Here is a 24,719-nt window from a genome sequence, read left to right as displayed (position 1 = left end):
CCAGTGTGACAATTATTCCTGTCCCCATTGTTTCTCTCCATGTCCCACTCCTAGTGTACTCTAATGCCCATAGGCTGGGAAACAGATTTATTTAAGTGCAGTTCTTATTTGTGAACTTGACAATAAAGATTGCAAGAGTCTTTAAATAAGGTCGATTGAAGAACCTCCTCCCATGCACATCGCTTGTCTGAGATTAACAAGGCTGCTTATTTAAATAACATTCTCAGTCATCAAACTTGCAGTATATACTGAACTGGTTTACGTCACTATCTGAAAGTTTGTGCAATCTGACAGATTTCGAGACAGCGCTGCATTACCTGTAAGAACTGCTGCGGGTGCTGCGTCAGCTGAGCTTGAGCCGATTGCTGAACCGTACTGAGCTGCTGTTGCTGCTCTTGCTGACTCTGCTGCTGCTGCTGCGTTATTGATAATGTCTGTGGCTGCTGCTGTTGTGCAGCAAAAGTGGGGTAGGCAGTCACCACCTGCCCCATAAACATAGTGCTTGGGACCATTACCGCTCCACATGCTACAGGGGCGGTGACTAATTTTGTGACAAGCTGCTGACCTTGAGAAAATCTGTCAAAGGAAAAAAGACATCAGAAGATCCTATCAGCTTAGTTTGGAAAAAAAATTCTGCTTCAGATACACTGGATGAACTTTCCTATATCAATCTGATTAGGTAAGTGCCAGTTTATCACTGACAGGGTCATTCAAGACAAACCAATTTTTCCTTTGCTTAATACAAACTAAACAAATTCAAGTGCAATGGGCTACATGTTGCCCTCAAAGGCCCATCCCTCCACCAATGCCTCAACACCATGAGTTTTAATGGAATTACAGGAGTATCTCTTCGCAAGTTTGGTCCTCAGACTACAACACGTGCACATGCCTACACTAAGTAAAACTGCATGAAATTTTTGGTTTAACTTTTGTCTCCTTTTCCATAAGATCTGGTGACTACTAAAGCACAGAAAGCTCTAGCAAAATCATCTGAATTAATATTGCTCCTTTATATTTACCTGATCTGTCTGTCCTGGGTGAAAGTAGTTACTGCAGCACTCTGGTTGTTGTTTTGTGGTAAACTAGATGGAATCTGGACCACATTTCCTGTCGTTGGCTGGGAAATCACCATAGTGTTATATAAGGGGGCTGAAAGTGTATTCTGTGACTGACTGGTAAGAGAAGTCTGTTGATTGTGCCCACTAAGTATATTTTGCTGAGTATGCTAAGAAAGAAAAATATGTAATAAATTAATTGAATACAGCTGTAAAAATAAACACCCCTTTCAAACACAGAGAAGGCACAGCTTGCTTTGCGGGCATAAATAACAATGCTGTACACTAATAGTTAATTATTGCTAATACTAAATGTTCTTATATATGATTTATACTCTCAAAACACGGTACAAAATAATTAATCCAGTCCTACAACATCTTTGTGAGTTATGTAAATATATATTATCCCAGTTTTTACAGATGAGCAAACAAAGGTTAAATTATTTGTCCCAGACCATGCAGTGAGTAAGTGTTAGTGCCAGGATTAGGATCCAGGAGTTTCTCACTCCCAGTCCCATGCTCCTCTTCCAAAACTCTTATAAAATTAGGAGAACGGCACAAGAAGGTGGAATGATGGGCCAGGCAGAACTGCAGGTGTAAGCATGCTCAGTCCCTGGAAGTATTGGGGTGAGGGGAAGACAGAGCACGTCACTTTGCACTAGTCCAATCAGCTTTAGTGAGCTCTATGAAGGCACTTTATTGGGACTGAAGGCAACATAGGTCACCATGGCAAAAGGCTTTCGAGGGTGGTAGGAATAAAGAACTAGGGATGTTCTCCTCTCCCCCCTCCCATCTCTCCCCAGGATACTTGGAAGAAACTGGAACAAAGGGCAGTGACTGCAAGGGATGTGAGTGATTGCTGGACTCAGGCAAAAGGAGATTAGTCTGTAAAAGGGAGCATTCTGGAACTGGTGAGGATCTTATCTGTATTCAGTTTGATTAGACATAGAATTGCGCATTTTATTTTATTTTGCTTGGTGACTTACTTTGTTCTGTCTGTTACTACTTGGAACCACTTCAAACCTACTTTCTGTATTTAATAAAATCACTTTATACTTATTAATTAACTCAGTATGTATTAATACCTGGGGGAGCAAACAACTGTGCATATCTCTCTATCAGTGTTATAGAGGGTGAACAATTTATGAGATTACCCTGTATAAGCTTTATACAGGGTAAAACAGATTTATTTGGGTTTAGACCCCATTGGCAGTGGGGCAAGTAATTCAGACCCTGGGTCTGTGTTGGAGTAGACGGGAGTGTCTGGCTCAGCAAGATGGTGCTGGCGTCCCGAGCTGGCAGGGAAAGCAGGGGTAGAAGTAGTTTTGGCACATTGGGTGGCAGCTCCCAAGGGGGTTTCTGTGATCCAACCCGTCACAGCTGGGTCCTTCCACAAGAACTACTTGTTATTCACTGCTCATCATTTACACTTGATAATTCTTCTATCAAGAGAAGACTATAAAATCTAAGCCTTTTCCTGAAAGAGAAAACAAAATCTATTTCAACCCTAAACATTTAGGGCATGAACCTGTGTTTCTTGCACATTCAAATTCACATTGACTTCAATGAAAATTCTCTATATAGAATCACTGCAGGATCAGGCAGTCCCATAATGGGTTTCAATTTTGGTACCGTGTGATTATACTACCTAGCATAGGTACTTATGACAAACTTTACCTGTGTTGCTGTACTCTGCAAAGGCTGTTGCTGTATCATGTGCTGAGTACTAATATGCCCAGTGTTCATTCCGCCTTGAATTTGATTAGCCTGAACAACTTGACCTTGCATGTTTATTGGTGTAAGCTGCTGAATGTTAGAAGAGTTCCCAGAAGTAAGCTGCACAGAACCAAAGTTTAATCCAGGAGTTGATTGCTGCAAAAACATCTTTAAGAAAATCCACAAATTAGTTTTTTTAAAACAAACTATTGATTGTTTAAAGTATTATTAAAAATTCTTAATACAATACCTTTGAAAAACAATTAAAGACAGAAATATTGTTTAATTGTAGGTGTCAGAGGCTTTATGGATGTACTATAAGCAATGGATAATGCACGATTAAAATCTCTTTCGTTCTGGAATAACGCCATTCAATATTTAACAGAGATACAGTAGTGTTACTCTGGTGTGAAGAGAATTAGATCGCTACATATTTAGTTTAAGGTTTGCATTTAAACAGAAGCACAAAGACAACTTGTACAAATTTTTGAAAAAGACAACATTAACTAGAAACTGTGTTTCTCTTTCCAGTATCTCCAGCAGTTTAGTGAAATGAAGTCAACGATGAGAAAATAATCTTATAACTGACAGATCCAAATACTATACATAATTTCTTCCCTGGAAATTGACTGTCTGTAGCAACAATCTATAAGGCAGGGCTTTACCAATATCATCCATTTTGACGAGATTGGTGCAGTTCAGCACACAGAAAGTCATTTAAGTCCCTACTAAGAAGTCAGTGTTAATCCAGCTGTAACTCACCTGAAGCCCTTGACCATGGACCATTTGAAGCTGTTCTTGAATCTTACGCAACTCTTCTTGCTGCCGATGAATATTTGCCTCTATCATTCGTGTTCTTTGCTCCAACTGGTCCTTTAGGTGCTGCATGGCTCCCAATTGGGCTGAGAACTGGAACATAGGCTGCAGAGCCATGTATAGGTTAAAAGAGTTTGAATCAGAAACAGACAAACTTGACCTACAAAAGGTAAATCATCCCATCATAGTAGCAATGGTAACCAAGCCCTATCTAGTAACATGCTACAGCTTGATGTTTCTCACAATCTCTAGGTCAGTTGTGCCCAAACTTTTCCTCTCGCACCCCCCCTTACCAGCAATGGAACCTGTCTGTGCCCCCTCCATTACTGCACAATTGGCTCACCAGAGGAGGTTGGCCTGAAGGTGGAGCTGGGGGCATAACTGAGGATAGGGGAGGAGCTGGAGCTTGAGGGGAGCTGGCCTGGGGGGCGGAGATGGAATGAGGGGAGGGCAGAGCAGAGCTGGGGGCAGAGCATGGCGCGTCTGGGGCTAGAACTGGGGGCAGAGTGGAGCTGTGGCTGAGGGCAAGGCAGGAGGCGGAGTGGAGTTGCAGCTGGGGCCGGAGCTGGGCTGGGATGAAGCAGAGGGCAGAGCGGGGAGCAGAGTGGAGCTGTGGCTGGGATTGAAGCTGGTCTGGGGGCAGAACAAGGCTGGGTGGTGCCCCACCCCAACCACCCCGTGCAGGGCCCTACCATGTGCCCCCCCAAAACGTTTCTCCGCCCCTGCCCCCCGGGAGGGGGCACATCCGACAGTTTGGGGAGCACTGCTCTCGACACAATTATTTAGTTGTGAAAAGTTCTGAGATTGACACATACATTTAATGTTTAGAGAACTCTCAACAAAATAACCCAAACAAACAAAAGACACACACAAACACACAACTGCCCTGCACCCAGGTCAGCCTCTAAGCAAAAAGCTGAGCAATTAGATGGGTTTACAATGTGGCCTGAAGACACAAAAACTCAGCTGTATATCTCTAGGGACCGTCAGCATAAGCTGTCTTCAACTGTCAGGACAGGGCATGGCGGATACAGTCTCTTAGCTAACCAGGACAAAAGCCATATAGGCTATTACAGATCCCCATTGCCATGCCAGTACATTGTGCATCTCCCCTCCTTCCCACCAGAGCATGAATTCAATATTAATCTGATTTTATACTTACGTCTGGATTTTTAAAACGGATTTTAACTTAACAGTGACAATTTATGTCATGTGGACATTTAAGAAGAAGTTTACCTTAATCAGGCACAAGAGAGAATGCAAGATGACTTTGCATAAAATAAACTTCCATCACACAGTTCAGTTAATGAGAAAGTCCTTAACGCCCTATTCCTAAATGGGGTTATTTGCTGAAAGAGCCAGTTAATAAATATACAAAACTAATCCATACCTGGGACATGCCTGGCTGGATCTGCAAAGTTGCAGGTTGAGACATCATTGGCTGTGCTAATGGTTGTCCAACAGACTGGGCGTTTAAGGACTAAGATTTAAAAGCATACCACAATTATCCAAACAGAACTTGTCTCACACTAGATATAACTAAATTATTTAAGAAAAACTGTCAATTCCAAGATGGAACAACAGTACATTTTGTTAAAACACACTTTTATATAACACCAGGCCAACAGAAATGTGTCTACATTTATTTTAATATTTCAAGGGGATAATAGCATTTATTTGCTTAAAGACTCCCTGCGATGTTTGAAACCGAAATATTGCAGCACTGTGAACATGCAGGTACAAGTGATTAAATGGGGTGTATCTTTGTTCAAGTTATGATATATGTCAGAAATAAATAAAGAATACAAATAGTGAAAGGAAAATGGGAATTTCAGAACTGTAATAATTTGAAAGGTGGTGTTAGTAAGTAAAGATACTTGTTTTCAAACATTTTTAAGTTGACAGCATCTTTTTATTCCTCTACTAATCATCTCGAACCAACAATAAACCCCCTCAAATCACAGTCAATGAATAGCTCATAGCAGAGGTCATATATGGGATTTTCTAATATTATCAGGGTTTCAAGAACAATATGAAACTATTCCCTAACTTTGTTATTGGATGGGTTATACCTAGTTTGTGAAAAATTGTATGAGAAAGAAAGCACAGATTTATGCATGTTGTAACAGGGTGGCTTGGCCTTTTAAGGGCTAGAGGTCTGGAGACAGTCAACCCTAGTTAATAAGGAAGCACACCTGAGCAAGGACCAGCTCATTCACCTATAAAAATGCAGCAGAAAACTGCAGAGCGAGAATTCTCAGGGAGACCAGAATGCACTAGAGAGACTGCTGGGAACAAGTAGGCTCCATCAGAGAAACCTGGAACTTGGGGATTGAGACTACAGGTCGGAAAGGTCTGGAAGTGACCTGATAATGGGGTAAACCAATGAACTTGAGGAAGGACTTGATAAATTAATAAACATTCAAAATAAAATTAATAAACCAGACCCTGAGGAGGCGTATGAATAGACAAAAGTGTTTGAGACTTACTCAAGAAGCTCCTTGAAACGGGACACTGAGGCAGGGGTCCAATTTCAGGCTTGCCCGAAGGCCCTGATGTGGGTTATGGCAGGTGACCACCCAATGAACACATGTAGGGGCCTATATGTAGGGCCCTAACAAATTCACAGCCATGAAAAATGCATCATGGACCATGCAATCTCATTTCCCCCAAGAAATCTGGCTACTGTAGGGAAGGCGGGCTCCTACTGTGTGCTGGGCTCCAGATGCTAGTCCTGGCTGGGCTGGGACTTCCTCTTTCCTTGCAGAGGCCAGCCCCAGGGCTGGGTCAGACCCACCTCTGGGAACCTCCCCTGGCTGCAGGAAGCTCCACAGCTGCTGGCTGGGAGTCCAGCTCTGAAGGCAGTGCTGAAGTAAGGGTGGCACACTCCTGGAGGTGGGTTTGACCTGGCCTCAGGAAGGGGAAGGTGAAGTCCCATCCCTCCTCAGCCCCACTAGGACTAGCAGCTGGAGCCCAGTGCATAGTAGGAGACCCCGGCGGTGGTGCCCCCAGTCCTGCCCCTCCCCAGCTCCAGGCACAGTGCTCAGGGGCTAAAGGGGCCTTGAGCTGGCTGTGTGGGAGGAACAGCGTCCCCCTGACCATGGGGCCCTGGGCGATAGCCAACCGATAAGGCTGGTCCTGCACCCTCCAAAAGCGACAGCCCCCTCCATACCCTGCGACCCTCAATTCTGTGCTGCTGCTGATGGCAGCGCTGGCTTTAGAGCTGGGCTCCCAGTCGGTAGCTGCTGTTCTCTGGCTGCCCAGCTCTGAAGGCAGCGCCCCTGCCAGCAGCAGCACAGAAGTAAGGATGACAATCCCGTGGATCCCCTCCCCATGACCCCCCCTTTGGGTCAGGACCCCCACAGTTACAACACTGTGAAATTTCAGATGTAAACATCTGAATCCATGAAACTGACTACTTTAAAAATCCTATGACCATGAAATTGACCAAAATGGACCATGAATTTGATAGGACCCTAACTATATGCATGTGAGTAGTCACATTTAGTTTAGCATGTAAAATTAAACACCTGCATAAGCGTTTGTGTAAGTAACCTTGATCATGCAATCTTAGCAATCAAGTAGCCAGACTGAAAATGTTTTCACTTCCAGTTCAAAATCAAACTCTATGCTTTAAGGAAAAAAATGTAAAGTTTACTGTAGATTTAAACATTTTCATTTACAAGTGAAATAAATGGATTTTACACAGAGGCTCTCCTTTGAAGAGTTACCTGACTACTAAGTGATGACCTCCTTGGTGCAGTCTTTTCATGACCAGATAAGTTTTGTCTTGGAGGAGTGCTAGTGTCCATTGTCATCTTTGTTGGCGTTGCTAATGATGATCAATGTAAAAGTGAAAACACATTTTGTTAATAATAATAATAATAAGCCTGATCCTGTAACTCCATACACGAAGTCGTCAAAAGGAGTTTTGCCTGAGTGAAAGCTTCAGGCAAATTTTTCAAAAGTACATTTTTATCAATTGCATAGGCCTGATAGTATGAAATAAGATTTTATTTTAATATCAGATGTTTCAGTGGGTTTCTACTGGGCAAGATTTAAATGTAGAACTCTCTGGATAAACCTGGTGCCCTCAGGCTGCTGCACTACTGGTAGTTAAGCCATCGAGAGGGACATTTTTAAATTCAGTGTTTCATTCAGATAGATTATTAATAAAATATTTTAAAAGTTTTAAAATGCATTATTTCAATAAAAACACAGTAAGAAAGGACAGATACAGTCTCCCCTTAGAAGGCAATTACGTTTTCAATGGTTAGCACTTACATGATGGATCTGAGACTGCAGTATGCGAAGATTTCCTCGAACTCCTGGAGGAAGCAGAAGGTGTACCGCTGTGATCAAATCTTTCCAATGCTTCTTTGAGGCTGACCGTGTTTATATGATTATCAGATCCGGAGTCCTGATTCTGAAGGGGTACAAATAAAAATCATTTTATTTGATGGTTCAGCACATAGACAATAAATATTTCAGTTGGCAAACACAGCTTAGCAAATTAAAACATCTGGGCCAATCAACTCCCTGACAGATAAATCTGCAGAAAAAGTTTTGTCCTTTTATACTCTACAAGTTTAAGTTTATGGAGTTTCCATTTATCGGGTTCGTAACATGTAAAGAAAGGCGATACAAAGCCATAAAAACCCAGAGTCCAAAGATATGCAGGCAAATTCTGCAACTCTGAGTTCTGCGCCAGTCCTGTGCTGCTGCACAGACTTCCTTTCCTCTCCAGCAACATAACTCACTTCCTACTGCTGCTAACTCTCTTTCTCTCTTGGAGGAGCGAGAAGCCATGCAGGCATAGTTAGTTGTGCCATAAGCAGCAGATTTCCACTGGGAAATTTGCCAGACTACCAAGGGAGCACATCATGAGTGCCTGCCCCTGACTTACCTTTCTGAGGCCCAATATCCTGAACACCTTCAGAGTCTCATCGGGAGGGTATTCATCCAGAAAGACTTCTGGATGCTCTTGAGAAGTGGGTGGAGGCCATGTGATGGAGCTATGCTGTCCCCTTCTGCTGATTTCCCTCCCTCTCCCTACTTTATCTGTTCCTTGTTTTTTCAGCTGGAAGGGACTACATCAATCTTTGTATCTGTATTTAACACTTTGGGGCCCCAATCCTAACTGGGGCCTCTGTATGCTATGTAATACATTAATAAACCTAAAAATAATAAAGAAGAACTCCAAGGTCGTACGTTGTGAAGCAGTCACCTTTCCTACATCTTCTTAGTCATGGGATAATATTTCATAGTTAAAAAGCATCGCATTAGCTGTAGCAGCAGAGGATAAAAACTTTCCTACCTTTGATTAAAAAAATCAAATATACAGCAGTACAAAGGGACACCATATAATAAAAAAAAGTTAGGAAGCTCACTTTATTTGCTGCTATCTCTGGAAGAGACTCTTCAATACCAAGTTCTCGCCTTCTTTCTGCTCGAACTTCTGCATAACTATAAAAGAACAAACCACATTTATTATATCTCGTCTAAATGTTTTTTACCATAATGTCTTGAAATGTGACCTCCTCAGACATGCTGTTTTGCTCATGGAATAAAGGGTATAAACACTCAGGAGGCTTCACAATGTCTTTGCAAACTACTATTAGTTAAATCTTTCCAATGTTTTAAAAAATCAGCAATACAGTTGCCAATTAAGAGAGCTTCTCTAAAATTAATAAAAAAACAACTGTTACCTTACTACAGTGTGTGTACAGACAATAAACTCTGGCCTGGAATTCCACTGATGATAAGTAATATAGTAATGTGTTTGTAGCCAAATCCACTGCTGCCCCTTTGTCAGGAACCTGTAATAACATGACTTCCCTTTCCCGTATTGCATTACTAGAAGATAAAAAAGAATAAGACTTCTTTGCTTTCACATGTTATGTGAATTCTGTGACGCAGTAGTAATTCAATTATTTGTATTATTCACTAAATCTAAATTAAGAGATCTTCACCTGAATCTGACTGACACTAGGATAATGACTAAAAACAAGATAAGAAAAAGAGGAACTTCTATTTCAAGTACTACAAACAATGGAAAAGAAGGCTTTTCAATAAGTTATATTACAAATTTTTTCAGCTACAGCAGCCATGATTTTGTAATTTCTTTATATTAGAAGGCTGTGGTATGAGACCACATCTCCGGTGCCTGTATATAAATGAACCATAAACATTTTGTAGCAGGAAACTGTGGTCTTGCCACAGAAAGTATCACTTGAGTGATGCAGGATTTCAGTAAGTATCCTGCCTTCTCCACACAATTCAGTATAATTAAGAAGACTTTCACATAACATACAGATGTTTAATTGAGGATGTTTTTTGTAGCACCGAGTTTTGACATTTACTTACAGTGTTCGTGACATTTTGCCAGATTTTCTAGGTCATCTACATGATAGTAATCGTAGCCCGATGTCCCCAGAACTTCGAATGGTAAATAGCCTATTATTGGAGGTGCCCTAATTAATATAGAAGTTAATGTTACTTTATTTTTACATATAAAAACAATAAAATCAGTCTCATCCTAGTTCATGTTTACAACATGTTCTCCAAAATAATAATAAAAACCCACACAAATCCCAACTCAGTTTATGAATAGTCAGTGTTGATTAGCGTATTCTAAAGATTACAGCCAGAATGCTACTATGTACTACTTTATTATAAGGAATGGCACCTGTGATCCAAGAATAGGAACTTCCATTCTAAGCTATGTCTAGATGTGAACTCTTCATTGGGTTCTTCAACAGTGCACATTTCCTAAAAAACAAACAAACAAGTCTCTCAAATCTGCTCTATTCTAATTTAGAAGCTCTTATGAAATTCAGACTTACTCAAAGTAGACTGATAAATCCACAAGAACGTAGCTTTAAAAGTTATTTTTTAGGCACTTTCATTGTTTTTATGTATTTAAAGCAGACTGAGCCAAAATCTGATCTCAACTGCACTAGCTCTAAACTGGCATAACTCAACTGACTTCAATGAGTAATGCTGGTGTGAGATCAAAATCAAACCCAATATTAATGATACTGGAATATGCACAGAAATCAATGGCTTTTGAGGTTATTTCAAACTGTAATGAACTGCAAAAAACTTCTCTGATATTGTCAGCAATGTGGAGGACACTCCTAGGTGAAAGCAGTGTAGACCAGATGTCTGCATTGTTTTGGATCAAAAGTTTGTAGTAATACTTAAAGTGGTATAGTCACATTGAAAGTTTCATGACCTAAGCACACTTAAGTGTTTACCAAGTGTCGTAAACACTTGTTTTCACTTGTGCAGAGGAAAATCCCAAACGTACCTTGATAAACTGAGGTGTAGCTAATCTAACTGTAGCTACAAAGCAAACTCTGTCTTCATATGAAGGCCGATGGGGCCGCTGGATAGTTCCTTCATAACCGTTGTGCGCTGAGTTGGGGACTGAAGGAGATGGGGTGGGGGAAAGATGGAGAGGGAGAAGAGTTAAGCTATGGCTATACTAGAGAGCGTACAGCAGCACAGCTACACCGATGCAGCTGCGCCATTGTAAGCTCTCAAGCATTGCTGCTCTAGGCCAATGGGAGAGAGCTCTCCCGTAGACTTAATTAATCCACCCCCAATGAGCAGCAGTAACTATGTTGGCAGGAGAAACTCTCCCACAGACATAGTGATGTCCACACCAGCACTTAGGTCACTGGTGGCTTATTCACACCCCTGAGTGACATAAGTAATACTAATGTAAGTGGTAGTGTAGACATAGCCTTAGTTACAAAATGTGCATGATGGCACAAAGTTGGCAAAACCCCCAACATTAACTTATTGTAAGATACTATAAATTTACTATGAATTATGAGCAAAGCTACATTTAAAAATACAAACGTGGCATATAATTTAATAGTACTAGTCATATCCATGTTATCAAAACCAGCAAGGGACTTCTCTAACAACTAAAATTAGAGTCCAGCTACTTAAATACAGTCATGGACAACAGATGGTTTTAGGAAACGAATAAAAGCTATAGCATTGCTTCTTAATACCTATTTTAATTAGATTATTTTAGACTACTTGTTAACAAATGGTTTTAAATTTCTGAATTTTTCATCAGGTTTTGTCATTTTTAGCCCCAATGAAGTCATGAGAGAACAGTAACCTTTTTCTCTTTAATCCTTAGGTAATGCTTTCTTTTCTAGACTTTGCTCAGCTCAAGATAACATCACCCAGTTTATTGATGGAACAACGCAGGGGCCCACTAATCCTCCTACATGATCAAGTATAGACAGCCAGTAGAGAACAAATAAGTCACTCCTACAGAACGTCATTGCTTGAAATCTTTTTCCTACATAATACCAATCCGATATAACCTGGGTTACACAATATATCCTAATGGAATATTTTATGTTAATTTTCATGTCAAAACTGGTAAGTTCTACAGCATTTAGGACTCTTCTATCTCCTGTACTGTCTTCCAAATGCAGAATATTTATAACATTCTATTTGCTTACAAAACATATAACAATTTAGGCAGCCTCAGCCACACATTTATCCTTTGAGAGCTCAATTTATCTCATACTCTGCAGGAAAAACCATGCAGTTAAGAGATAAATTCCCCTGCCCTTCTGATACCATATTTAAAAAAACAACAGCTGCTGTGGTTTTGTTCTGAGTGTTCTATGAAGGATAATTGTTGATTAAAGCACAGGACTGAGTGTAAGGTGGAGACGTAGGTTCTAATTCTGAACCCACTGGAAGCCAATGACAGCTGCAGGTATTCAGTAACTCTAAAAAGTCACGTTAATTAGTAATGTACCTAGATATGGATTTAGGCACTTAAAAACACTGGCCTAATTTTTTCTTTACCTCACGTCTCCTCTTGTGTAAAATGTTTACTAAAGTGTTTTACAAACATTAACACTCTTTAATGGAAGGAGTTATAGAGCTACAAGGTACTATTTTTATTTTACTTTCACCTGCTCAGACATTACTGTCTACAATATAATACCAAATATAAATAAGTATTATTTTTTCAGTAATGCTAAGTATAAACAACACAACCTGTATCATAGTCTAGTATCTTTCAAAATAAATACCAAAATATTTTAAATATTATCACTAAGTTTTCACAAACCTTTCCTAATGTATAAATCTTCAGAAAGTGCCTTTAATTTTGGCCACATTACAGTGAAGCATTTCTTACCATTATTCAAAGACTTGAAATTTCCTATAAACTTTACATATTCATATGTAGGTGGTTCTTTCGGGTCTATTGTTCCTCGCAGCATATGGCAACAGAATTCTAATTGATTTTTTGCTGAAACAATATAATGAAAAGGCAGCTTACATGATGAAACATGCACCAATAGAGATTAATATAAAAGCAATAATAATTAGCATACATATTTCATAAAAGAGACAAGATAGATGAAGTAATATCTTTTATTGGACCAACCTCTGTTGTAGAAGGTACAAGCTTTTGAGATACACAGAGCGCTTCTTCAGGTCTGGGGAAGGAAATCAGAGTCTCTGAACTAGATACAAGTTGGGATAGATTGTTAAGCATAAGGGGTAAGCACGTTGAAAGAAGTCACTTGAAAAAGAATTGTGCAATTGAGGGTTAAATTATGATGCATAAGGGGTGTGATGTGGGAGTATTATAAATTGTTGTAATAAGCCAAAAAACCAGTGTCCCGGCTGAGTCCAGGATTTTAATGTCTAACAGGCTTATGAATTTTAGTTTCCAGGCTCACTTTTGAACTGTGCCAGTTTTCTTTGAGGACAAGTATTAAGAGATCAGATACTGAGTGACTGCTTTGTGAAAAGGGTCTGCCCATAGGTGACAGGGTATTTTTTATCTTTTATCATTTTTCTGTGAGAGTTCATTTGAGAGCAGGATTGTCTGTTTCACTCAGATAGCTGTTATTGGGGCTTTGATGCACTGAATGAATACACCACACGTGATAGGCATGTGTAAGACCCATGAACCTCCTCAAGGAATTGTTTCACAGTTAAAACACTGCCACCCACAACTACTACAATCCCACTGACAGTCATAAGAAAAAAGAATCTGACTGGACACCCTCACCCTCCCCCCGGCCCTCCCCGTGGATGAAACCAACACTGGATCATTACATCAATTGCTTTATGAAAAGATACAATGAAATCCTCCACAAACATTACATCACCACAGTCTTCCTACCACCAAAAGGACAGATATGCTGCCCCTAAAATCCAACTACCAGATAGCGATCAAACCAGCAAAGGGGGAGTTGCTGTAGTCCTTAAACACGATGACTACGTCAATGAGGCCAACTTCCCATTTAACAACAAACACTTTGTCCAAACTGTGGGAACAGTCATGGGTACTAGCATGGCTCCCCAATATACCAACCTTTTCATGGGCCCATTTGAGGAAGAATATCTGGAAAAATGCACCACGAAACCAACAATATACCTGAGATAGAGATATATTGATATTTTCATACTCTGGACAGAAGATCCAACTCCCTCATAGATTTTCACCACAACTTCAACCAGAACCACCCATTGATCAAACTATCTCTAAAACGCTTCCACACCAGCATCAACTTCCTGGACAGCATGATCAGATTCAACAATGGAATCCTACAAACAGCTATCCACAAGAAACCCAGGGATCACCATATTGATCTCCAAAGATCTAGAAACAACCCCAGACTCACCAAAAAATCTGTTATCTACTGCCAGCCACTCAGATACCACAGAACTTGCTCTGAAGAGGAAGTTCAGAATATTCACCTAAATACACATAAAACTGCCTTTACTAAACAAGAACACTCCATCAGAGAAGTAGATTGCATCATGGAAAGGGCCATCCAAATCCCCCAGAGAACCTGCTTCAATACAGCAAAAAACAAAAATAAAAACACACCCCACTGACTGCACACCCCTAGCTCTCACCTACCACCCCCCACGGGAACCCATAAGGGGTACCATCAAACAATTACACCTATAGTTGATGGGGACCATATCTTGAAATAAATTTTTCCTGAACTCCTCTTCTGATCTTCAAACAATCCCTCAATCTCACCAAGCTAATCATCTGAAGCAAGCTCCCTACAAACCAGAACTCACCAACTCAAACTGGCATCAGACTGCCAGAACAACAGATGCAAAACCTGCAGACATATCATCACTTCTACAATGATCACCACCCCGCACAATATACCTTTCAAAATTCATGGGTCCTAAACATGCTTATCACAACATGTGGTGTACCTCATCCAGTGCATCAAATGCATCCGAAGAAGTGGGCTGTAGTCCACGAAAGCTTATGCTCTAATAAATTTGTTAGTCTCTAAGGTGCCACAAGTACTCCTGTTCTTCTTTTTGCGGATACAGACTAACACGGCTGCTACTCTGAAACCTGTCAATAATAACTTTGTGGGTGAAACCAGATATCACTATGGTTTTAAATGAACTCACACAGAAAAATTATAAAAGATAAAAATACCATATCACCTGTGGGCAGAAACTTTTCACAAAGCAATCGCTCCCTATCTGATCTTTCAAAACTCATCCTCAAAGGAAACCTGCATAGCACCTTCAAAACTGAACCTGGGAACTTACATTCATAAATCTGCCTGACACTAAAAACTATAGATGCAATAGGGACACTAGTTTTAGGACTCATTACAATAATTTGTAACACACCCCACCGCATACTATCCCTAATCACCTTCTTCAAACCCCCTATGCATAACAATATAATCCTCAGTTGCAGATTTCCTTTCAAGTGGCTTCCTACAACATGCCTTACCCCTTTTCCCTTATGCTTAGCAATCTGTCCTCAACTTGTATTTAGCTCAGACACTCTGATTTCCTTTTCTAGACCAGAAGAAGAGGTAGGTATAGCTCAAAAGCTTGAACTTTCCACTGATAGAAGTTGGTCTAATAAAAGATAATACTTCACCTACTTTGTCTCTCTTATATCCTGGGACCAACATGGCAACAACACTACCACAAACAACATATTTAATAAAGAATTTAATATACATGCTGCAATGGAGAAAATGGCTTATGGCATTTTATTTTTTCCCCAACATGGAATTACCCAACATAGTGGAGAGGAAACTATGGGATTTGTGTTTGGAAAGGCTCAGAGCACTCACTGTCCATACTTCAGCTTTACAGAGAAGCCACAGAAGAGCGGAACTCCTACTAGGGAAGTTTCCATGGACAGCTGCCTAATGGGAAGTGCCTGGAAGTATGATTCCAATGGTGTATGACATAATAGGTCTTTATTCTCTCCAGCTGCTATGATTATGTGACAATAAATTATAAACAGAAATACTTTCCCTGTGTTTTGGAAATGTTTATGACATGCAATGTTATTCTGGTCATTGGGAAATTTTAAAATAAAATATTGATTTACTTCAGAGAATAAAATGACTCATCTTTTTCCTTTAAGACCTATAAGTTTCACCCTGAAATTCCATAAGCATTTACTTCCACTGAAACTGAGTTGCCCATATAAAGACTCTATGATAAGATTCCCACATCTACCAGATTTTTTAGCAATACAACTTACATTTTAAATATTCTTGGGTCAATGAATCACTTTCCAGCAGATGAGTAGACAGTATTTTATAAACCTCTGAATGTTCCCCCTCTGGGATAAAATTAAATATACTCTGATCCACAAGATCAGACTGAAAAAGAAAAAAAGATTTCAGAAACATTTTAATAATGAAAGACATGACATCTTTGCAAAGCCCATTGTTTTAACGTAAAGTAATTAAAGAGGTCAGGGATGAGAAAACAAACATACAAAAACATTATAGATTCAGCAAAACCATCTTCTGAGAAACAAAATACCATTTTGCAAGAAGTGATCACCTCTTGATTGCACAGATTTTTGACACTGTTGGAGAGGTTACTTACCTTGTGCAGTAACTGGAGAACTTTGAAATGTGTCCCCCTGTGGGTGCTCCACATCAGGTGTGCCTGCACCCTGAACCTTTGATCAAAATTTTTTTGGTAGCATTGCCCATTCAGCCCACGCATGTGTCTCACAGATCCTCATGTCCGTACCAAGGCTATACGGGGCTGTGTGGGTGAACCACCCTCAGTTCCTTCAACACTACGAAGTCCCACAGAAGCAGAGGGGAAGGAGGGTGGGCAGTGGTGCACCCAGAGAGACATACACCTTGAAGAACCGCAGTCACTGAACAAGGTGAGTAACCTCTCCTCCTTCAAGCAGTGTTCCTATGGGTGCTCCACTTCAGGAGACTCCCAAGCAATATCCCCCCTAAGGAGGCAGGAGATTTGGAGCAGAGTCCAATACAGAAGAGAACTGCATTGCCTACAGCAGCATCTGATCTAGCTGCAGACACCAAGGCATGATGATTAGAAACCATGAACAGAGTACCAATTTGCCACTGCAACCAGTACATCCTTAAGTAAGGCTACAGAAGTACTTGGTGCTCCTGTGGAACGTGCTATTGCTCTCAAAGGGGGTTGAACATGAGTTCAGTTGTAACAGATTTTAATATATATAGAGATCTACTTTGATAACCTCTATTTTGAAATGACCAAACCCTTGTTTCTGTCTGCAGTGGATACAAACAGTCTAAGAGATCTTCTAAATGGTTTGGTCCTCTCTCTAGATAAAAGAGTAATGCCCTCCTGACATCTAGTGTATGGAATATAGCTTCATGACTAGTCCAATGTTGTTTTGGAGAAAAAAATGGCAGATGAATGATTTGATTAATATGAAATTTTGAGGACACCTTAGGTAAAAATATTGGATGGGCCCATAGCGAAACTTTGTTTCTGGTGAGACCATAAATGGGGGTCTGCCATTAAAGCCCTCAATTCTCAAACCCTTCAGGCAGAAGTGATGGCTACCAGGAAGGCTGTCTTCATAGGTAAATCTAATAAACAACACAGAGCTCATGGCAGAAAAGGATGTTTCATAAAGTAATTAAGGACTAGGTTAAGGTCTCAGCTAGGAGTAGGATCTCTGATTTGTGGAGAAAGATTCAACAAATCTCTTAGGTATTTTGCTATGGTTGGGTCAGTGAAGAACAAAAAAAACCTATGGGTGTGCGAAAAGCTAAGTGTACCTAATGGAAGAGCTGCTAAGTGTACTCTAATGGAATTCATAGAAAGACCTGATGTTTTCAATTCCAACAGGTAATCCAATACCCTGGGAAGAGATCAAGTTGACAAAATCTGACAACTGCTGTTACACCAAAGAGAATATCTTTTCCATTTATGAAGGTAAGTATTTCTTGTGGAGTCTCTTCTACTACTTAACATTATATGTTGTATCGCTGATGAACAGGATACCACTATTCTCGAGAACCAAGGAGCCATGTTTGGAGCCTCAGAATCTGCAGGGTGGGGTGAAGTGTTTGACTGGCATCCTCAGTCAGTAGACAAGGAATGAATGGAAGGCACCACAGAGAGCATAAGACGAGTCTGATTAGATAGGAATACCAAATTTTATCTTGGCCACTTTGGTGCAATCAGTACAACTCTGGCCCGATCCTGTTTGATCTTGTTGAGAACTTTAACTATAATGGCGTCAGTGAATGTGCACAAAGAAGCTCCTTCATTCATGAGAGGAGAAAAGCATCTCCTAGCAATTGGGGATTGAGACCCCCTCTGAAGCAATACGTGATGTATTTTGTTTTGGCTGCAGTGGCAAACAGATCAGCCTCGGGGAATTCCGAAGCTAAGACTATTGTGTGGAGATCTCAAGAGTCCAGTTCCCATTTGTAATTTAGAAAGAAATGTCTGTTGAGGTCATCTGCCATGATGTTCAGTATACCTGGGAGGCAAGAAGCTGAGAAAACTATCTGATTGGCTATACACCAATTCCAGAGTTTTATCACCTTGGCACAGAGAAATGGGAACATGCTCCCTGATGGTTGATAGAATACATGCATGTCACATTGTCTGTCATTATCTTTACTGATTTGGATCTGAAAGTGTAGACAAACATTTCTGACTGCTCTCAATTCCAAATTATTGATGTGAAGAAGCTGCTCGTGTAGAGACCATTTGCCTTGCACCTTATTAGTCCCAGATGTGCCCCCCAACCTAAAAGTGAAGCGTCAATGTTATCACTATGGTAGGGGGATTCTGAAAGAATGGGACACCTACACTGATGAGTGACTGCAGAACCCATTACTGTCAGTCCCCCAATCTTCCTAGGCTGTGCTTGCTTGATTTGTAAACTTCTTCAAACTGTTCAAAGCCACTCCTGTAGACCTCAGAGATATTATCTGACATGTTGCACTACAAAAACGCAATCTGACATATGTCCCTGTATCTGAAGACAATCTTTTCCTGTTAATTGTGGTCTGTTCTGATCCCTGAGATGAGAGTCATTAGTGTGAAATCTGCTGGACAGGAGGTAGGCGCTGCCAGTCGCTGCATACAGGGACGCTCCTATGAAGTCTAGGCGCTGTATTGGAATCAAAAATGGGCTTTTCAAGGTTGATTTGAAGTCTCAGGCTGTGAAAAAGAGAACACATCTTTACTACTGCCAAGACTTCCTAAAATGATCTGCACTGATCATTCAGATATGGGAGAATGATTATAACCAGATGACATAGATGGGCAGCAACTACCACCAGAATCTTTGAGAATACCCTCGAGGCAGAAATAGGCTGAAAGGGAGCACTCTGTATTGATTGTGCTCACTGTTGATTAGAAAACAAAAAACTTTCTTGTGTGAAGGGTGAATAGCAACATGAAAATATGCACCTTGTAGGTCGAGAGTTGCAAGCCAATCCCCTATATATAACAAGGGAATTATTGCTGCGAAGGTCATCATCCTGAATATCTGCTGTTTTACATATCTGTTGAGAGACATGAGATGGAAAACTGGCCTCCAGGCACCATTCTTTTTGGAGATCAGGAAGTACTTTGATTAGAATCCCCTTCCCCTGTGCTAGTACAGGACCTGATTCTATCGCTCCTAAACACAAAAGAGGTAACACCTTGCACCAGCAACTGATTGCAAGAAGGGTTCCTGAAGAAGGATGGGGAGGAGGAATGTGTACAAGGGATGGATTTGAAATGGATAGTTTAACCAGATGTTATGGCTTCCAAAACCCATACAGTCTCCAAAAGGGGAGAGATGACATCTGAGAGAAGGGAGGGGTAGGAGGTTGCAGGTATAAACCTCTGTCTGATACTCCCGACCACACCATCAAAACTGTTGCTTGGAGGATGTGCATGGCTGAGAAGATGTGGCTGTAGCTGAAAGGTTTCTTCTTAGAATATCTTGGTCTCTCAGCCAGTGGCTCAGATGGCCTACGATAAGTTGAACACAGGACTGGGTATGCTCTTTGTGCCATCTGAGACCAATTACATCTCCTTCTATTACAGAAATATAAAACCCTAAGGATAACAGCATGGCTCTCGAGTCCTTTAAAGTGTGGAGAGATGTATCCATCAAGTCCACAAAGAGCTTGCCACCATCAAAAGGAAGGTTATCAATGGTACTTTGGACTTCTCTTGGGGAAACCAACAGCTGAAGCCAAGATGCTTTTCTCAGGACCACTCCAGTGGATATAGACCATGATGACATATCTGCAGCAGCTAATGCAATGTCTTTGCCAGGAGCTGACCCTTTTACATTTGCCTTAAATTTTTCATGATGTTCCTCTGGCAAGTGCTCAATAAACAAATTAAATTTGTTGTAACTTAAATAGTTGTATTTGGCCATGAGCACGTGATGGTTTGCTACTCGGAAGCATGGCGGAAGAGTAAGACTTGTGACCAAAAAGATCGTCTCTTGTGGCCCTTACTTGTGGGGTGGACTTCGAGCCATGATGTCTGTCTTGTTCATTAACAGCCTCGACTACTAGAGAATCTGGAGCTGGGTGAAAAAATAGAAACCCTGATTCCCTGGCAGGGAAACCACAGCTACCACAGTGCTAAACAGTCTTAATGGGCTCCAACTGGACTGGTGATCCTCAAAGATGTCAAAGTGTGCAACATATCAGATTGTTGCAATAAGCCATAAATCCAGTGTCTATTCAGACCATGATTTTTAGTGTTTAGAAAAGTTATGAATAGGAGCTTAAATTCATAACTTTGCTACTCACTAAAAATCATGGACTGAATAGAGATACTGATAGTGGGTTACAGATGTTTCAATAAGCCATAAACAACCTCCCCACCTTTCCTGCCTATGACTGGAGGTGTGTTAACAATCACCTTGACTGGTCCCTTAAAATAAGCGTTAACTACTTATGCTAAACAATCTGTTCAAATCTTGAGTTTAGCAGTGACACTTTGAGTTAGTTTCCCAGACCTGAAGAAAAGCTCTGTGTAAGCTCAAAACCTTGTCTCTCTCACCAACAGAAGTCGGTCCAGTAAAAGATATTACCTCACCCATCTAGTCTCTAAGATCCTGGGACCAATATGGCTACAACAACACTGCATTAGACATCCGATTCCTCTTTGCTTTTGCAGTATTAGCATCACCTGGAATTTGCATGTAACTCCCCTTGGGACCTGAAGTCTCCGTAGTCTTCTTATGGGTCAGTGACCGAGATTTTCTTGGAGATTTATTCCTTACCTCCTTCTGCTTAGAGGCAGATATCAAGGCTACCTCTACTGAGGATTTTGGTACCTTAGATATACTTAGTGCTATGGTACCGCCTACATCTGTAGCAGTCTCCAATGACCAAGGTCTTGATGTGGACAGGGCACTAGCAGTACTACGCTAATCTACGTACAGGGAAGGTCTACGTACAGGATGGTCCTCCGCCCTAGAATCCAAAGATGGGCACAAAGCTTGCTTCATCACCAGGAGTTTAAACTTGATCTTGCACTTACTGGGGATATGTGTTATTTCCCGAACAGTGGAGGCACGGGGAATGTCAGTCACTGAATGGTAATCGCCTCACTGCAGGAGAGGCACCATTTGAACTCAGGAGAGCGTGGCATTCCTGAGTAATATAATAAAAAATGACCTCTAGAAGGGGAAAGCTATTAACTGGTATCTAACTACATAGTAATAAAATGTTTTTTTAAAAATAGTTAGTTAGTTAAAGGAAATGAAAATAAAAGGAACAGCTGTTCCAACTATACAGACTATAAGATGATTAACTAATTATAGAGCAAACAGGCACACAGTAGACTCTGTCTCGGGCTGAAGGCAGTTGAGAAGGGCCCACACAGCCCCATGTAGCCTCGGCATGGCAGTAGGCACTAGTACAAAAAATCTCCAATCAAGGGTGCAGGTGCCCCTGACGTGAATCACCGACAGGGACACTACTTGAAAAAGAAATAAATGTTACTGTAAACACAACACAGATACACATGTAAAAGCATACTGGAACCTACTGTCTTTCCTTTGCTCTGATAACTTCAAATAGTGAAGCATTGGAATCAAATTGTGTACTGTTGATTTAAAATATCAGTACACATTTTTGCCTCTTGGTGGCACCAAAGATTTAAAATCTTCATCTTGAAAAACAAAAATAGAGGTGAGACCAGGTAGGTGAGGTATTATCTTTTCTTGGACCAACTTCTGTTGGTGGAAGGTACAAGCTTTCAAGCTTCACAGAGCTCTTCTTAGATAACAACAAAGTATTATTGATACTGTTTATATGCACAAATACATGAACAAAATCTCCAAAGAAAACAATCACAGAAGATATGTTTTAAAAAGAAAAAAATCGAACTTAAAAGTTGTCCCTCTGGAACAAACATTCTGGAGTTGAGGAAATGTTAATTTGGTTTAGCTGGAAAATTGAGCCAGTTACATTTTCTCATTTTAACCTCGTTCAGAGATTAACTTTTTGCTTTGCAGAACCATTGGTAAGAAATTTCTAGTCAATGTGGATACATTTTATAGACATTTATAAATCAGTTTCAGATTGACACAACATTTTTTCCGCCTCAGGTTTATAATTGATAAAGAATTTTATAAAAGCACTGTTCTCACTTTAAAATACTATTAGCTTTGGTTTCAGAAGAGTAACACTCCCAGGTGACACCTGTACTAGCCTGGACTAGAGAGTAAATATATCAATGAGATTAGCAGTACAAATAAAGATGAATGAGATGCAATACAAATATGACATAAGAGTCAGCCCAGTCAAGCAGTAACAGCATATTTGTTCCTGGTGAGTCCCGAGTTTGGGAAGTGACCAGGGTAATTAAAGATCAGTGGACAGTAGTTTCAAGAGTACCAAGCATGCTTCTCTTTAGCAGTCTCAGCTGATGAGTAATGGAATAATAGTAACAGTGGCATTTGAGGAGAGTGTTTATTCCACTTTTCCAATTGAGGAGATTAAGATTGGGGACACATCAATAACCAGGGAGGGAGGTGTTTTAGAGGAAAAACAGAGGTTTCAGGACAGAACATACATTGTCTGTGCTCCAAGTGCTTTGAGAGGTGGAAGGTTAATAGTGCTTGCAGCAAAACCTAGTCCATAGACTAACGCTGATATCTTACTGGAAGCAGTTCATACTTACTGGCAAATGTTCAAGTAAGGGAGTTACACTTTCAGACACATATATTATACTTCCATCTGTCATGATTGCTAAAAAAAACCCATCAAGAGCCTGAAATTAAACATAATGGGCAGTTAAATGAAAAGGAACACTGTACAATGCACATGACAAATCAAAAAATCTATATTTAACTTAAGAATGAACGCTAGATTGACTTCATTTTACTTACTCTAAAAACAATGGGAGCATGTGTTATCACTAACACCTTTGAATATTATTTGTACTATATCAAGCTTTACCATTATAATTTTTCATACTGTTGTGTTCTCAAAAAGCCATCTATAATTTACAAAACTTCAGCTAGGAGATAGATCTAACTATTGGCAGGTTTGTTTCCCTCTTCTCCCACCCCTACCCTACTAGAATTCTAGTCTTTAAAAAAGAACATGGAATGACAAGGAAACAAGATAGTGCTAAACGGGAAAATGGAGATTGAAGAAAGGAGAAAATAATAATAGGCACAGAAAATTGGAGCGAGGGAAGAGGAAAAAGGATGAAGGGTAGAAAGAGAAGGAGGAAATGATAGATTTCAATTATTAAAATCTTTGAAGTTCCAATTCTTTCCTAAAGAAACTGAGTAGAAAATAAATATTCACCACCTCAGTTTAAAATTAAGAAATGGGAAGGCCATGGGTTTTAATAAAACTTACCTGTGGCTCCTTTAATTACTGGTAGTGGTTTAAAATTTGTGTAAGCTTTAACATTCCTAATTAAGAGCACAATTCTGGCATCCTCGTTATTTGGAGTAGTACCTGACCACCCAAAATAATAGTAGTAGTCCCACTGATTTCAGTGGAAATCCTTATCCTTGCATGGTAACATACCACTTAAGGAAAACAGAAATGGAGGTGGTGAGGAAGTAAGTTTAGCAACACCCCCTCCACCAGTTGACATATGAGAAGCCTTCTGCCCTTCCCTGGGTCAAGAGGGAGGTCCTGGGCCCATGACTTGCATTTGCTGAGCTTACTGCCCTGTTACTAGCACCCAGACTTCATTGGTGTTGTTACTGAGCAGGGGTAGGCTCAATACGCAAGGGTAATAGAACGGCAATTGGAGCAAGTGGGGACAGGACAACAGGGGAAGGGATGATCTCCCCCTGAGATGGGCCCTCTTCCTGGCTCCCTCAGATCGCCTCAACCCCCGCACCCGAGCCCCACCCAGTGGGTTTCAGAGGCGGGATCCACCCACTCAGCTGGGCACAACTGGGGAGCCACTCTCTGCACTGAACAGGATTGCTGGACATTGAAGAGGAAAGAGGATGGGGAACAGGATGAGTAGGGTCACCGGTGGTGCTGGGGCTGATGCCCTCCTGGGATTCAGAGGCACCTAACACTCCTCTTTGCTGGGCCAAGGGACAGTCCCTTCAGATGTACCCTGCAGTCCAGCAAATGAATCACTGAGCCTGCCCTGATGAGTAATGTATGCAATAAAAGGAGTCCTGACAGGGCACCACAAAGGACCCCTCCAATCTCCCAGCGGCAACTGGATGGTGACTTCAATGCCTAAGGAATAAGAGCATGTGACTGAGGAATAGATACTTGCAACCCAGAGGAAGAAGACTAAGAGGGGAGAACAGTTTCCCCAAGGATGAGAGAGCAAGCAGGAGGGTAGCATTGGGGA

General features: G+C 40.8%; 1 protein-coding gene across 4 annotated transcripts in view; it reads right to left on the bottom strand.

Moving 5' to 3' along the window:
* Window positions 1-24,719, bottom strand: part of CLOCK (clock circadian regulator) — a 117,984-nt gene that overhangs the window by 9,234 nt on the left and 84,031 nt on the right. For all 4 annotated transcript variants that reach the window (XM_034772934.1, XM_034772938.1, XM_034772936.1 and 1 more), the window contains 15 exons: window positions 23,061-23,150; window positions 16,141-16,261; window positions 12,772-12,885; window positions 10,900-11,018; window positions 10,276-10,358; window positions 9,954-10,060; window positions 9,296-9,443; window positions 8,978-9,053; window positions 7,872-8,013; window positions 7,319-7,419; window positions 4,978-5,067; window positions 3,534-3,692; window positions 2,733-2,939; window positions 1,020-1,225; window positions 318-576 (listed from right to left, as the gene is read on the bottom strand). In XM_034772934.1, coding sequence (XP_034628825.1) covers window positions 318-576; window positions 1,020-1,225; window positions 2,733-2,939; window positions 3,534-3,692; window positions 4,978-5,067; window positions 7,319-7,419; window positions 7,872-8,013; window positions 8,978-9,053; window positions 9,296-9,443; window positions 9,954-10,060; window positions 10,276-10,358; window positions 10,900-11,018; window positions 12,772-12,885; window positions 16,141-16,261; window positions 23,061-23,150 — 2,022 coding nt within the window. The remainder of the gene's footprint in view (window positions 1-317; window positions 577-1,019; window positions 1,226-2,732; window positions 2,940-3,533; window positions 3,693-4,977; window positions 5,068-7,318; window positions 7,420-7,871; window positions 8,014-8,977; window positions 9,054-9,295; window positions 9,444-9,953; window positions 10,061-10,275; window positions 10,359-10,899; window positions 11,019-12,771; window positions 12,886-16,140; window positions 16,262-23,060; window positions 23,151-24,719) is intronic.

The sequence above is a fragment of the Trachemys scripta genome, chromosome 5 (genome assembly GCF_013100865.1).
Source record: "Trachemys scripta elegans isolate TJP31775 chromosome 5, CAS_Tse_1.0, whole genome shotgun sequence".
In the NCBI taxonomy this organism is placed as follows: domain Eukaryota; kingdom Metazoa; phylum Chordata; order Testudines; family Emydidae; genus Trachemys; species Trachemys scripta.
Note: the sequence above shows the minus strand (reverse complement) of the source record. Positions and strands in the feature narration are given on the sequence as shown.